Source organism: Schistocerca piceifrons, chromosome 8 (genome assembly GCF_021461385.2).
Source record: "Schistocerca piceifrons isolate TAMUIC-IGC-003096 chromosome 8, iqSchPice1.1, whole genome shotgun sequence".
Taxonomy (NCBI): domain Eukaryota; kingdom Metazoa; phylum Arthropoda; class Insecta; order Orthoptera; family Acrididae; genus Schistocerca; species Schistocerca piceifrons.
The window spans coordinates 419,895,671-419,912,110 of record NC_060145.1 but is presented as its reverse complement, the minus strand read 5'-3'; the positions used below and the strand labels follow the sequence as shown (position 1 = coordinate 419,912,110).

The 16,440-nt window shown below is 41.2% G+C and overlaps 1 protein-coding gene across 1 annotated transcript; it reads right to left on the bottom strand.

Annotated features, from left to right (window-relative positions):
* Positions 1 to 2,118: 2,118 nt before the first annotated feature.
* On the bottom strand, positions 2,119 to 14,005 carry LOC124712405 (fatty acid-binding protein, muscle-like). The gene is made up of 3 exons (XM_047242700.1): positions 13,924 to 14,005; positions 3,533 to 3,813; positions 2,119 to 2,169 (listed from the first exon to the last, which is right to left on the bottom strand). The coding sequence occupies exons 1-3, from the start codon at positions 14,003 to 14,005 to the stop codon at positions 2,119 to 2,121; spliced, it is 414 nt and encodes a 137-aa protein (XP_047098656.1).
* Between the last annotated feature and the right edge of the window lie 2,435 nt (positions 14,006 to 16,440).

The window sequence follows — 16,440 nt, the reverse complement described above, 5'->3', positions numbered from 1 at the left end:
TTTTTGATTATCGTATATTAAACTATATTCTTAATACAAACTTAACACATTTTATTGTGCTTGATGTGCAAAGATATTTCTGTCAAATAAACCTAAACGAGTTTTCCGCAAACTTTTTGATAGTTGTTTTGCTACAGTTCACGCAATCCAATTCATGGTTTGAATACAACATTGTAGGAGGCTGATTGTCAATATAAAAATATTTTCAATTACGAATGATTTCCCCACTCTAAGCTAGCCATGATTTTCTCAAAGGCACACAACAGCCTTCCCTGCCGTAATGTGTATGAAATGGAAGAGGTGATATGAAGAAGAGGGCTAAAAGATGTTATCTAATTCGCAAAACGTTTAGTTGGATCACTTATTGTCCACTTACGGTAGACATCTTACTACAGCATAGTCGTGTGTTTGACAGCAATAATTCAGTAGCATACGTTACTAAATACCAGTGGAACACGGTTTCAAACAGAGAATTTAGAATTGTATAATGCAGATTTGTTAATTCTAAGAACAAGAGCGACAAACTAATACTTGAAACCAGGCATGCTTGTGTATCCTCTGTAGGTACTGTACATATTCATATGTTCAGTTGGTCGCTAACATGTCTTGTCTTTGGAAATACTAAGGTATATCACGGTTGTGTTATAGAGGTTCTTCAATTGGTATTTTTTCTATCAAATGGTATGAAAACGATTGTTCACGAATCGGTTTACGATTGAATGATGATTTGATTACCAGTAAGTAGAAGCAGAATATTGAAAAGTGTTTGTAGTTATGGATATCTTTACAGAAATTCCACAAATACAGAGTCGCAACAGCATCTAGAATCCATCCAGAAGCAATATGGTGAAACGTCACTACATAAATAATGATAGATATTGTGGCAAGTCAGACTATGAAGTAGCTATGTGTTGCTGAACATTTATATAACAACATAATTGCTACACTGCTTTCTATTTTTCCTTTTTGCTCTTTTGAACACCGCCTTCATCGGTGTTTGTAACTAGCTGCTGATCGAAACTTATCTTTCTGACATAGTGCTGGTTAGTAGTTCAGTATTGATGATAAATTCTGCTTATCAACACTGCAACTTTCCGTGTGCTCAGTTTAAGATGAGAAATAAAAGAATACACCAAAAATAAATGTCCAACGTAACAATCACCAAGTGCTAGTTATAGCATATAGAGCACCAATAATATCTTTTCGTAAAAAAAGACTTAATGCTGCTCAGTTCTGTAGATGGATTACAAGCAAAAAGGTTAGCTTGAGAATAATGGGAAGCAATGAAGAAGAGTATTTGGGCAGAGAAGATACATTCAAAGAGAAGGTTTTAGGATAGTTTATGTAGTAAATCTTCTTGAATTTCGTTAATAAAAGGACGTTAGAAGTAATTTAAGGGAAGTGAGGAAAATATTACTCGATAAAAATTAGCTCCTGCCAAATGTTGGCATATTTGTGGCAGAAATATCTAATGCATATCGTCTTTAGAGCAGAGTTGTTGACTATACGAATAAGGCGGCAGGTAAGATGAAGAAAGCTGACTGAAAGCCGTTGTCGCTTATGGCGTGCACGAAATGTCCACTATTCACGTGTCGTATTGCACAGTGTATTTCTCTTCTTACAATGACGGTCCATGTTACGTCTTGCTGTAGCAGCTATCGTTGGGTGTTATTACTATAGTAGTTGGTTACACATCTATCCAACAAACTGGAATCAGTCTGCCATCTTGCAGAGAAAACACATAAATTGCATGTATGTTACTGTAGCAAAGAAATATTCAGCCCTTCACCCACCAAGCACTCCTCCACATCCTACGGTGTGTAAGGAGCACTTTAGAGAACAGGTTTGACGGCATTTTCCAGTACTCACTCTATTAATTCCGGAATCAGTCTGCAACATGTTACATACTAGTCGCTTTGCTCTGTATTTTAAAATAAAGCAACAGAATTGGTGACAAATAGGATCGGATCTCAACGTTTTAACGTTAATTTATTCGTGAAACAAACTACAAAAATATAATAACTTAAGAGATAGCGATGAGGTACAGTCAGGATATCTTTTCGATGAAAGTTTCTCAATGTATACACAATAAATACACTGTATTTTCAAAAACAGAGTTCAAACTGCCTTGTAGATCCTTTTTGCTGTGACGTTGCCGATAGTGAGGGTCTGTAAAAGAAAAAAAAAACTGGATAAGAAAAAGCATTGCGCTGTTTTCTTGTTGTACCTTTTCTATAATGTAACGAAACTGGCAATAATAAGGCAAATACAACTATTTTATTATGACACAGTATATCAATCTGTTTATTATTTCTATTTATTATGAGTCATTGTGGATATCTTTGCCTGCCATGCCTTAAAGGACTAAATTTTTTCAGTTGATTAATACTGATATTTAGTGAAATAACGAATATACATAACATTATAGGTAAGAAATCAAATTCTGATAACTTGACTTTGTTTACAGTGATTTCGTAGTTCATCACTAAATTAGTTTTTAATGTGAGGACAAAAGCTTTTGAGGCCAGAGTCCATTTGAATAAATTCTTGTGTGTGTGTGTGTGTGTGTGTGTGTGTGTGTGTGTGTGTGTGTGTGTGTGTGTGTGAGAGAGAGAGAGAGAGAGAGAGAGAGAGAGAGAGAGAGAGAGTGTGTGAGAGAGAGAGAGAGAATATATGCGAATACAAATTATATGATAATAAAATACGAAAATTTTCGCTGCTGTTGTAGGTAACATTTATGAGGATGACAGTTAATACTACTGTTGTATTGATTACTCTGATCAAGTTCTTTACTGAATGCTTGACAAGAAGAACTGAGAATTCAGTCATCTGACATTCGAAGACGAAGTAGATCACTCACTGAATGAAGTTCAGAGTGTTAGTCACATTTTCAGTAAGGATACTCTGTATTGTCTGATAGAGAATACAAATAAATTTCAAAACTGTTTAATCCTGAGATTGTAGAAATGCCACATAAACTGTGAAGGACGAACAGCAAAAGAAAGTAGTAATGACCGTTAACACCAAACGTGACTGAAGATAAAGCAGTATACTCAACAATATTATAGGCACAGCTACATAGAACAAGAACAAAAGATGATACTGCATTTGATAGTCCTAGCATTCTGTGAGTGTACTTCATCAAAATAATTGTAGGCGATATATAGGATCAAATTATTCTAATCGAGATTCTCTTCCAGAAGTCAGTTTTTACAAGCTTTCATAAAAATTATTAGTTTTTTGAGGCACATCTTCATGAATTCAGAATGCTGATTAAAACTGACAGCAGCATCTGAGGATGTGTGACTTGTTCATTGTCTGTGCTCACTTTCATTAATTAAGCCTTATTTCAATCTGACACTAAACAATTTTCAGCATCTATGGCTTGTAATATCAGAAATAAAATGCTTCTGTTAATTTATTCAATACTCAGTAATATGTGACAGCACAATGTTCACTCATATACGACACATGATAAGAGCAGGTATAAAAGAGGGAGTGCTGAGAGTGGGAGTGTAGTGTTGGGACTCACCGCGACCATCTTGTCGGCGCTGAAGGTCTTCTCTATGGTGACGGTCTTGCCGTCTTCGTACTTCTCGACCTTGACCAGCGTGTCAGCGCCCCTCTGGGTGACGGTGCTCTTCCTCTTGCGGCCGGCCGTGTCCTCTGTGAACTCCTCCCCCAGGCGGTATGTCAGCACGTGTTTGTACTCGCCCAGCTGGGTCACGTCCGTCACCTTGTCACCCTCCAGTGTCAGTGTCAGGGTGTCCTTCGCTGACAGAGCCAGCTGGCGGTGTGTGGCATCTGTCACTCCTGTGGGGAAAAATTAAGTAAACACTACAAACAGCCCGTCAGAGGATCATCCGCAACTGAGGATTCTAGCAGAGGTTGATAATACGGCTTCAGTTGTAAGGTTATTTTTATTTGAAACAATACCGGTTTCGGGATCTTACATGCCCATCACCAGGTCTTATACTGAAAATAAACAAGAGACCGGAGCTAGTAATAACTTTTACAAGTAGTAGTATACATAAAATAGCAGGGGGCTAGTGGTCCCACGTTCTTCTTCCCATAAACAAATGGCAGTACATTTGCCATTCTGGTTTATCAGTTTGCTTCCACCTTCGTGTATGCTACTGCATCTTTTGCAGTTGCTGGTGATACACCCCATCCTGCACTCGCCCACCGGGGTGCTAGGGGTCACAGCGCAAAGTATAACTGTCCTGGTGTTCATTGCATATTTCTTTACCCAGGCAGCCTTCTGTAGTATTGTCTGGAGTCACTTCGACATTGACTTAAGTTTTACCACACCTAGCTCAACTGCTAGTTTCTAAAACGTTATATGGAACTTAATTTCTGTTTTTTTGTGCACTGCTACATATAAAAGCTATTATTAGTTCTGGTCTCTAGTTTAGTTTCAGTATAGCACCTGATGATGGGCATATAAGAGCCTGAAACTGGTCGTGCTTTTACTAAAAAGAGTCTTACAACTGAAGTTGTATTTTCAATCTGTGATAAGTAAACACTACAGGACTACTGTCACATATTCCATAGATAGTTGGTGTTAGATAACAATGGAAGATGTACACATGCTTAAAATGATTACTCACATTGCAGATGAGCTCCATACATAATTCTAATGATATGCTTTTGTGTAATGCGAGTTTCCTTTACTCACAAGATGTTTCGTTATTAACATCAGTTTATATCATCTTTGTCCTAAGATTACATGGTCCAACATGTTATAAACCCGTAACCTTCTACCCTGATCCATTAAGTAATTGATCGTACACGTATGTAATTGGTGGTAAAGAAATAATAAACTGAAAAGTCACTCTTGATGCCGATCTTTTTACTGAATGCAAAATGAACATTTACTAATTGAAAACTTGTTTTCTTTCATTATTTTGTGAGCTTTTAAGGGAGAACAACTTTAGAAAAGTCTTGAAATTATATTTCACGTGTTTGAAGCTGGTGCTCTCATGATGAAACACTGGATGAGTATAATCTGGTAAATTTGCGATAATTTTAAGAATACTTAGTTTTTCACGTATATCAATGTCTACAACGTCCCACATCCTGCACTATGTGCTGCATAAAATATAATATTGCAGCCACAATCTGTGGCATTTATGCCTACTGTGTCCAAAATGTGTTCCAAGCGGACTTACTAGTAAGGAAGTAATAAAACATCGTGCCTGATGATCAGTTTTTACTGCATGAACTGCAAAACAGGAAAAATTTATATGATTTCATTATTTTCTGTTTTTGGTATCAGCGAGAAAAAGTTTCGAAAAGGTTTGAAATTGTGTGTCAAGTGTTCTGATTTTCAAATGCAGGATGAGCCTGGGTAACGTGCAAAGCATGAGATACGATGTTTCTAGACATGTACACAATCTCTAACTTTAAAACAGGACTTATAGCACTAAAACTTTAACGTTGGATTACGTCTCGTAATGAGCAGGTCATAACATTATTTTACATTTTTGAATGCGGCCAATAATTACATGAAACGTATAAAATCAAATTTTTCTGGCCCTAGAAACTTTTAGCTGGTTTTAGCTTTTTATTAATGTATGTGGATCTGAACACACAGCACACTTCTAACAGTCAATTATATCTATTCATATGTTAAGAAGAGCTACAGTTAGGCGCATTGATGTTGAGTAGCTTTTTTTTTCTGAGATGACGTATCACTTACAATGATTCATTTACACAGAATATTCTTAATAGCTACACACAAAATAATTGTATTCTAAATAGAAATACACATGGCAGTCATACAGAAAAGTGGTTGATCAGTTGTATATAATACAGCACAACTTTTATGCTTTCAAAGAAGATTGCAACGATGTTGGAAAGGGATCCCCAGCGTTAACCAATGCTCAGATTAAAGAATTTTTTTATGTCTGGTGCAAGAAAACACAGAATCGAAATTTCTTGTTACTAAGTTCTGGTCTGCAGCTGTCTATGGTTTGAATTCCTAATATTTTGTTCTCAGGTAAACTGTGTACGTTTTCTCCCAAAGTGATGAATAGAAAACAAACCCTGAATGCGTCGCTATTTTCACCTCAAGTTTAGAGGTGACTCCAGCCAAAACATTTACACATTCGTCTACATGACACTAGTTTCCAGCTCACTCTTCCAAGATAGTTTCAGCCTACCATAGGATGTTCTTTCCATTCTTTAAATATCAATATCAGTTGATCTGTTCTTTTCCCATACAATCAGCGATTTGATGTGTAAATCGTGAGTAAATTAACTTCTCTAAAATAAAAAATATTGATGTCGTCATCCATAACGGTACGTTAATATCCTCATGTAGCCTTTGTTATAAAGTCGTGAGACAATGACATACATCAAATATCTCAGTTGAGAACGCGTGCACAGATTTCTGTTCGAAATGCTATCAGCTGTTTATGATAGCAGGAGGTACCAGAGAACTTTGATTTGCTAAAGGTTTTGTAATTGACCATTCCAGCGTTCTTCCATGCTGTTTTCCATTTTTTAGTTAACTGACATTGTTTTCCGCACCACGTTTCAAGAAAGTAGGACGTGTATGGCAATTTAATAACGGCGAATATTTGTCAATATATGTTCATACCAGAGGTTCTGAAAAATAATGATAATCCAGTACTTAATTACTTTACATTCCGTGTCAGTTGTGCACTAATTCTTCCCATTCCAGTACTCTGCAGTTTTTACAGTGCTGTCCTGCGGTAAAACTTAAGTCTTGCAAATTTACTGCTTCGTACAAGAGGAGTCTCATAAGTCGTCCTCTACATATTCCTATTTATTAAGGATCTTTTCGCATTTAGAGACTCCTTATCATAGGCGACTGAATGTTCTTCAAGTGGGGTATGCAAGTCTGAGGCCCTCACGGACCTTCTTTCAATTCGTAAATAAAGTTAACTGGTGTCTCCGGCCGTACAGATGGCTCTAGAAGTCGGATCTCAAGTGTGGTTGTAAAGGGGTGGGGGTGGGGGGTGAAAACAGTGTGGTTATCGAGGTTGCCCCAGGTGGATGGTCATTATTCAAGGATATGACAGAAAGGATCATTCTAAGCACAAAACACTAGTAAATAAGAACTCTGAAATGCAAATCATATGAGCTACGAGCTGTCTTTCATCTTTGATACTGTGAAAGCAATCCCTACTACTGCAGGCTCTTTGCTTTACATATTTTGAAATGTGGTAGTACGGGCCAAAACAAGAAAATGTGTCGAGTTAACATGGGCTCTAAAGTCGTTACATGAGCACTTGCTCATCTTAGATGCTGGGAGATACACTTTTTCTACAGAACAAGTGCCCATAGCTCTTAAGTTATGCATTTTAGAGGTCATGTTCACTGAATAATTGTTTCCTGTTTTTTCATACTACCTCCTTTCAAAATAAGGGAAGTACAGAGCCTGCAGCATAACAGATAGCGAAGTTGAACAAGTGCTCATAGCTCTTAATGTATGCACTTCAGAGCGCATGTTTACTGTACCTTCTTGCCTCGAAAGGTGGATCCCATCACATCCATGAATACCGACCTTTCCTCCTGGGATACCAAGTGTAGCGTACGTCTTGGGCCTTCTGTTCGCATCTACAATTCTTCGTCTGCAGCAACTGTTTATGAAGTTTGGGATGTAGCTATATTTGCGAAAGGGTAAACAGCGGCCAACGGTATATGTCTCAAGCATCCAGTAATAATTCTTGCTGTCTCATTAAGGAAAACGTCTACTTTATTTGAATGAGCTGATGTTTCTCACCTCAGCGGTATACACTAGCCCACTGCAGTGGCATTTAAAAACTCGGGATGCTTTGCCCATGATGTACCAGTCAGTTTCTCAGTAGATAGCTCCCTGAGATACCTTTTCCATTTCATTCAGTGAAGTGGTGTTTCAAAGAAAGAGTACCGTCAAATCTGACACCTAGATCGGATTAGGTTCATGCTCCAGGGGCACGTCCCCCCCTCCCCCCCCCCCCCATTTTATGTAAATCTTTGCTGTAGATTCTTAATTGTAGAGATGAGAACTGCAGAGACGGTTCTTCTTAGGATTCGGTTTCAGCAGACTGTTAGATTGCTCTGGGTATATTATAAGGTTCTCCAAGGCTTTCGAGAGTTTAATTTCTGTCTCAGCAAATTTTTACCCCCGAACGTGATTAACATCCTGTTCATATAGACGAATAATTTGGTATATCGTTGGTATGAACTTTGTATAACAGAGGAGCCAATACGCTTCCCCCGGTAAGCTGTATTATCCTTTTTTATTTCTCCATCTGCAGTTTTTCTGTTGTAGGGTGACACTGAACTTCCTATTATTAGGCAAGTGGGTCTAAAGTCTTTTGTTAATTTACACAATGTGCAAAGTAATTTTTTTGTGGTTAACTGTTGCATACGCTGCTGTTAAATCAATGAAAAAGTCTCGCATCAAAAACTGTTTCGCACAGCTATCTTCTATGAGCTGAGTAAATTTAAGTATTTGTCCACAGTATGATTTCCAGGCCTGAAAATTGCCTCTTCTGGTTTTATCATCTCGTTTATTTTTCCTGCGACTTTCTTATAAAGCATTCGTTAAAAAATTCTGTAATAATAGGGTAGGACGGATGCTGAGCGAAAGTTTTCGGATCTGAGGGTTCCTTCCCATGTTTAAGCAAATCCACTAAGTGGGTGTTTCGCCATAACCTTTGGATCCGGTAGTCCAGAAAGGACATACTGAACATTTTCATTAACCGGTTCTTAGTCACCAGATCAAAACGTTAAATTTGTTCAGTTCGAATATCGTCCGGGCTTGCTGCTTTGTTTTCCTGTGTCTGGTTTATTGCTTCCTTAGTTACTCTATGGAGATGGTTGGTTCTCCTATCATCTTGTGTTCTTCTCTTTCTCTTAGCACTTATCGTGATTTTATTTTATTCATTATTTACTCATTGTTAATGACATGATAAGGAAGTTGGTTTGGTATAACATAGTTGGAATTATATCGAGCTACACCTGGATAATTGCTAAAAGGCCCCCGTCTTCAGGCCACAAGTGGCCCATCGGGACCAACCGACCACGTGTCATCCTGTGGATAATTGCTGCTGTTCTTTATTAATTTTCATGGACGTTTGCTGTACGAAGTTAAGGAATTCTCATACCTTGGAATCAAAATAATCCACGGTGGAGGAAGCAAGAAGGACATACAAAGCAGACTAGAACAGGGAAAGAAGGTACTCCTGGCCGAAAAAGTCTGATAGCATGAAACGTGGGCTTACATTTAAAAAAGAATTTTGGAGCACAGTTTTGTATGGTAGTGAATCGTGGACTGTGAAAAAACTGGAACATAACAGAATCGAAGCGTTTGACATGCCGTGCTGCCAGAAAATTGGACGAACTGATAATACAGGACATGAGAAGATTCTCTATACAATCAGCGAAGAAAGGAACTTATGGAAAATACTGGCAAGATGAAGGTACTGGATGATAGGATGTACACAGATCAAAAAAAGTTTTGCATCACCTCGGTTCCCAGAACTCGTGATGATAGAGGTTGACTGTGGATATTGTAACACAGATACAGTCCGTTTGACTGTTCAGAGACGTCACTAAACGCGCCAATAGATGTAAATAATCGTGCATGGACAGTGGCTATTGGACGGAGGGGGACCGAAGCCGATCAGTTCAGGTCATTCCACCAGGAAGGAGGTACACGGCTCGTGTTGCCTGTAGTTCAACCATGACAAGACGGTCAATACCGCGTTTCGATCGCATCCGCATTCTTACCTTGTGTCACGAAGGACTCTCAACAATGAGGTGTCCAGACGTCTAGGAGTGAACAAAAGCGATGTTGTTCGGACGAGGAGATGACATCTCTAGCTCAGGCCGCCCAAGGACTACCACTGTAGTGAATGACCGCTATCCACGGATTATGGCTTGGAGGAACCCTGTCAGCAACGCCAGCACGTTGAATAACGCCTTTCGTGCAGCCACAGGACGACGTGTTACGACTCAAACTGCGCAATAGGCTGCATGACGGGCACCTTCACTCCCATCGTCCATGCCATGGTCCATCTTTGCAACCACGACACCATGCAGCGAGGTACAGATGGGCCCAACAACGTGACGAATGGACTGCTGCGGATTGGCATCACGTTCTCTTCACCATGAGTGTCGCATATGCCCTCAACCAGACAATCGTCAAAGACGTGTTTGCAGGCAATTCGGTCAGGCTGAATGCCTTAGACACATTGTCCAGCGAGTGTAGCAAGGTGGAGCTTCCCTGCGTTTTGGGGTGGCATTATGTGGGGCCGATGTATTGTCCTGGTGGTCACGGAAGGCGCCGTAATGGCTGTACGATCTGTGCGTGCCATCCTCCAACCGATAGTGCAACCATATCGGCAGCATTTTGGCGGCATGGCATTTGTCTTCATGAACGAAAATTCGCGAGTCCATAAAGTGAGTGACTTCCTTCAGGATAACGACATCGCTCGACAAGAGTGGCCAGCATGTTCTCCAGACATGAACCCTATCGAATATGCCTCGGATAGATTGAAAAGGCCTGTTTATGGACGACGTGACCCACCAACGACTCCGAGGGATCTACGCCGCCGTATCGCCGTCGAGAAGAGGGACAATCTGGACTAACAGTGCATCATGAACTTGTGGATAGTATGCCACGACGAATACAGTCGTGTATCAGTGCAGGAGGACACGCTACTGGGTAGTAGAGGTACCGGTGTGTACAGCAATCTGAAGGTATCGCTGTATGGTGGTACAACACGCAATGTGTGGTTGCCATGAACAATAAAAAGGGCGGAAATTATGTTTATATTGAACTCTATTATATTTTCTGTACAGGCTCCGGCACTCTCGGATCCGAGGTGGTGGAAAACTTTTTTTGATGTGTGGTTTTTAAGACACTATGGAGTGGCTTCCATGGGACTAGAGGGATCTGTAAAGGGTAAAAACTCTAGGGGAAGGGGAAGACAAAGACAGGAATATATCCTACAGGTAATTGAAGAAGTAGGGTGCAAGTGCTACTGTGAAATAGAGCTTGCCACAGGAGAAGAGACCATGCCGAGCCGCAGCCGACTAGTCAGATGACTGATGGGGAAATGGTTCAGATAGCTGTGAGCACTATGGGACTTAACTTCTGAGGTCAGCACTCCCATTGAACTTAGAACTACTTAAACCTAACTAACCTAAGGGCACTGCACCAATCCATGCCCGACGCAGGATTCGTACCTGCGACCGTAGCGGTTGTGTGGTTCCAGACTGCAGCGCCTAGAACCGCTTGGTCACACCGGCCGTTAGATGACTGATGACCCAAAGAGAAAACCCCTTATCATGCGTCATGTCCAGATCATTCAGCAGTTCCATCTATTTTTCTTTCCTTCCATCATTGTGTGGTGCGGTCTAGACTTCGCCTGCGGTTTTGGCTTCTTTTAGCAAAGGAGTCTTCGTCAAAGTGTTCTCGGTACTCACTGAGTAACTGTTTGACGTACTGTGTTAGTCCCACTAGGTTTAGAGTCCTGCCTTACCGTATAATATGCTTACGTGATATTCTCTCCGTTACGTCTACAAAAATCCTGTAATTTTATGTCATTCGTTATCACTTGCTCTATCTCTAGTTCGAAATCATTCCACCTTGCCTTCTTGAACTTGAAACACGATTAAAGTGAAACATTTTCAGAGTCATAGACCATCTGATACCACTTGTGACTGCCCAATGTTGAGCTCTGGGTATCGGATCTTCTACAAATTTCACGACATGTTTATTGGTCGAGGGCACTCCGGATCTGTATATTGTTCAGATTACATCCCCGATGCTTCGAATCGTGTAGGAGTTTGTCTTCTTGCTCTGCCCATAGTTGTTCGCCATTTCTGTCTGTACTGTTATACCCCCAGATGATATGACAGTTAAAATTTTCCATTATGTTTTTCATTTTTGAATATGCCAAATTCATGGGTTTCAAAAATTCTAAAACTGTCATGCGTCGTTTGTACTACTTTGTGACAGTGCAGGAGTCTTTCTACGTCTAAAGTAAGACTCTCTCCTCTGGGAGTCCCTCGTACCATTGATACACTCATGCCCAGAAAAACATAAAATCCTGAATAAGACGCTCATATTCACAGAATTGAACATTAGTATGTTCTGCAGAAATGATTAGCATTTAGTCACCTCGGTTCAGAACGTGTTCTGTTGCCTAGTAGGCACAGGGTCCGCCATGCACCGTCATAGCTTCTTCCACGCTTGGTGGCATTGACGCGTGTAAGACGCGAATGGTGTCCTGTAGTGTAGCCATACATGCTGCGTTCATCTGGTTCCAAGGTTCATCTGTGGTGCTTGGCATTGGGTCACGGCGCTGCACCTGTCGTTTCACCATATCCCACATGTTTTCGAGTGGCGACAAGCCTGGTGGTCAGGTGGGCCGGGGCAAAAGGACGACATCCTGTAATGTGTTTTGCGGCAACCTCTCGTCGTGCGTTGTCTTGGTGAAAAATGTCGTCTGGGGTGTTGTGCAGATAGGGTATAGCTACGGGTGGCAGGATGTCATTCTTGAAGGTCGCACTAGTCAGTGTCCTGGACATGCACCAAATGTGATTTTTATTTGTACCCAATGGCATCTCACAGCATAAGGTCTTGATTTTGCGCTGTATTTCTTGCGCAAATGCAGTCACTAAGATGCTGTTCCCGACTTCTGTAGCGAACCAGCAAGCGGCCATCTTTTTCAAACACACAGAACCTGGATTCGTCCGAAAACACTATCTGATACCGTTGCTGTCTGCGATGGAGTCGTTTCATACACCACCGCTGCCTAGCATGTTTCTGCACATTCGTGAAAGGTGGCGCTTACGTAAGCCATGCCGTAATGAACTGCGACAGACTGTCAACCCTAATAGTGTACGATGTATTGTTATAGCCGAGGAGGACGCAGACACACATCTGATCTGTAATGACATAAGGATGAGGCTTCCATGTCCTCGGTGCGTGGTCTGGGTGGTGCGACCTGATCCATCTCGTCGTGTTCTACAGCTTTCCGTGAAGCGTTCGGCATACACCAGTTGTACTGTCGAGACACTTCGTCCCACACAAGCAGCAGTTTATCGGATGCATGCATCACATTCTCTCATGTCAATCTGCGCCCTCTTTCAGACTCACTGATTTGACAGCACGCTTCATGCATGCGAGGCATCCTGCACGTCTGCTCAACCTCCACTGATCCATTACCTTTGCCGTATAGCGAGAACGAGGGTCGCAGGCACATCTTACCGGTAGGTGGTGTTGCGCCGCGATATTGGTGTTGACACTGAAACCGCGAGCCGACGTTGTTCAAATGCTAATCATTTCTCCAGAACATACCACTCTACATGTTCTGTATGGACGTCCTATCTTCAGTCGTTCAAGGTGTTCTGTTTTTTCCTCAACATAATTCTACGACGTTTGCATAGGTCAGTCCATGATACTTAATCTCAGTAAAGCAGTCTTTCATTGTTAAATGAAGTAATTCTGAAGAAAGTCCTTTTAAAACGTGGACTGGTGTTTAAGGCTTCGATGATGTTTCTTAGTGCATAAGATGATCAAAGGGTCGGCCATCCGTGCATAAGCCGATAATGCTTTTGACTCCTTTTGTTTAGCGCAATCTTAGTGGAGGCTCCTTCTTTGTTCTCCCCGTAAACCGCTTGAAAAATTTGATCGGAATGACGCAGTTGTGTTTTCATATATACTGATTTAATGCCACCTAATCCTATAAACTTTCTATGTAATTGCACACTCTATTCGAAAAAGTCCAAGAACTCTGCAGTGTGTTCACTGTTTTCCGCCTACATTTCACGTAACTCTAGCCAACTGTACAGACCTTTCTGCTGCAGGGTAAACAGAGCCATACCTTTTTTTTTACTTTTTCGTAATGTAGATATAAGATATGTTCCAGAGTTAATAAATGTTAATTCACTCACCGCTGGCGTCGAGGAACGCCTCCATGTTCTCCAAGCTGACCACGTCGAGAGCGTAGCTCTTTCCTGAGAATTGTTTCACCATCTTGAACGGCTTGCTTCTCTCAAGTGTAGCGGCTGAAATAGAGAGCCCACAACGTCTTGTGGCTGTGTGGCCGTTTATTTATTATCGAACCGTATCCTTAACTCAGCCATCACTTCCTTCGATAAGGAACGGTTCAGTATCTGATTACTAAGACGATATCCGGCACTTGCGTAATTCGTACACGTGACAGGCGATACAAAGCATATCTGTTTATGACGGACGTATCGTGTTGAGTCGTACACCTTCTATGAAGCCGAGAAATTTGCTATGGCATTCACATCCTTCATCATTCTATCCTCAGTTAGGATTCCGTGTAAATGCTGGAACACCTGAGGCAATATTGACCTTACGACTTATCGTAGAAGATGAAGGAAAGGCAAACCCACGTTTCTAGCATTTGTAGACTTAGAGAAAGTTTTTTACAATGTTGACTGCAATACTCTCTTTCAAATTCTGAACGTGGCAGGGGTCAAATACAGGGAGCGAAAGACTATTTACAATTTCCACAGAAACCAGTTGGAAATCATAAGAGTCGACGGGCACGGAAGGGAAGCAGTGGTTGGGAAGGGAGTAAGAAAGGGTTGTAACCTATTCCCAGTGTTATTAAATCTGTATATTGAGCAAGCAGTAAAGGAAACAAAAGAAAAATGTGGAGTAGGAGTTAAAATGCATGAAGAAGAAATAAAAACTTTGAAGTTTGCCGATGACATTGTAATTCTGCCAGAGACGGAAAATGAACTGAAAGAGCAGTTGAACGGAATGGACAGTCTCTTGAAAGGAGGATACAGCATGAAAATCAACAAAAGCAACTCAATTTAGTGGAATTAAATTAGGTGATGATGAGGGAATTATATTAGAAAATGAGACACTTGCAGTAGTAGATGAGTTTTGCTATTTGGGGAGAAAAATAACTGATGATGGTCGAAGTAGAGAGGATGTAAAATTTGACCTGGCAAGGGCAAGTAAAGTTTTTCGGAAGAAGAGAAAGTTTTTATCATCGAGTATAGATTTAAGTGACAGGAAGTCTTTTCTGAAAGTACACTACTGGCCATTAAAATTGCTACATTACGAAGATGACCTGCTACAGACGCGAAATTTAACTGACAGGCAGAAGATGCGGTGGTATGCAAATGATTAGCTTTTCACAGCATTCACACAGGCTTGGCGCCGGTGGCGACACCTACAACGTGCTGTCGTGACGAAAGTTTCCATCCGATTTCTCATACACAAACAGCAGTTGACCGGCGTTGCCTGGTGAAACGTTGTTGTGATACCTCGTGTAAGGAGGACAAATGCATACCGTCACGTTTCCGACTTTGATAAAGGTCGGATTGCTGCCTATCGCGATTGCGGTTTATCGTAACGCGACATTGCTGCTCGAGTTGGTCGAGATCCAATGACTGTTAGCAGAATATGGAATCGGTGGGTTCAGGAGGGTAATACGGAACGCCGTGCTGGCTCCCAACGGCCTCGTATCACTAGCAGTCGACATGACAGGCATCTTATCTGCATGGCTATAACGGATCGTGCAGCCAGGTCTCGATCCCTGAGTCAACAGATGGGGACGTATTCAAGACAACAACCATCTGTACGAACAGTTCGACGACGTTTGCAGCAGCATGGACTATCAGCTCGGAGACCATGGCTGTGGTTACCCTTGACGCTCCATAACAGACAGGAGCGCCTGCGATAGTGTACTCAACGACGAACCTGGGTGCACGAATGGCAAAACGTCATTTTTTCTAATGAATCCAGGTTCTGTTTACAGCATCATGATGGTCGCATCCGTGTTTGGTGACATCGCGGTGAACGCACATTGGAAGCGGGTATTCGTCATCGCCATACTGGCGTATCACCCGGCGTGATGGTATGGGGTGCCATTGGTTACACGTCTCCGTCACGTTGTGGGGCGGCGGATGCGTTTATAATAATAATTAATCTATTGCTGTATAAATGCTTGCGTGTTGAATCAGTTTCTAGCTTTTAGAATGTTGTTATTGCTGTCTTTTGCCGTTCTCAACACTGGCTCTCTATTTACTCCGTGACCCCCAGAAAGTGATTTAATAAAACTTGGAGCCAGTAAATAGATATCCTAGTGCCCACTTTACCTGAGAATGTTCTTATAGCTGCAGCTTATAGCTCTGAGGAATTAGGAGATTGTCCGGGATTTCTAATCAAAAACGGTTTTCCAAAATAGTTGAGTATATTCTGAAATTCACTAATAAAAACCACAAGTATCCCTACAACCTAACTAACAGAACAGTTCAGAGTCTAATGCGCTGATGCAACTATAAATGTCCGAATCAAATGTTAAAAAGAATGCTCGCCATAATTTGATGAAAATACTTCATCAAACGCCACGCTAAATATATGGTAGAATGTCTATCCCGCGACGGCACGTGAAAATACGACAACACGCAATTGAAGCTAGATAA

Excerpts from the sequence above, each read along its gene's own strand:
- LOC124712405 (XM_047242700.1), bottom strand. The coding sequence starts at position 14,005 with ATGGTGAAACAATTCTCAGGAAAGAGCTACGCTCTCGACGTGGTCAGC. Across the intron at positions 3,814-13,923 it reads GGCGTTCCTCGACGCCAGCG|GAGTGACAGATGCCACACAC; the intron begins GTGAGTGAATTA and ends TTTTCCCCACAG. Across the intron at positions 2,170-3,532 it reads GCGCCGACAAGATGGTCGCG|ACCCTCACTATCGGCAACGT; the intron begins GTGAGTCCCAAC and ends TTTCTTTTACAG.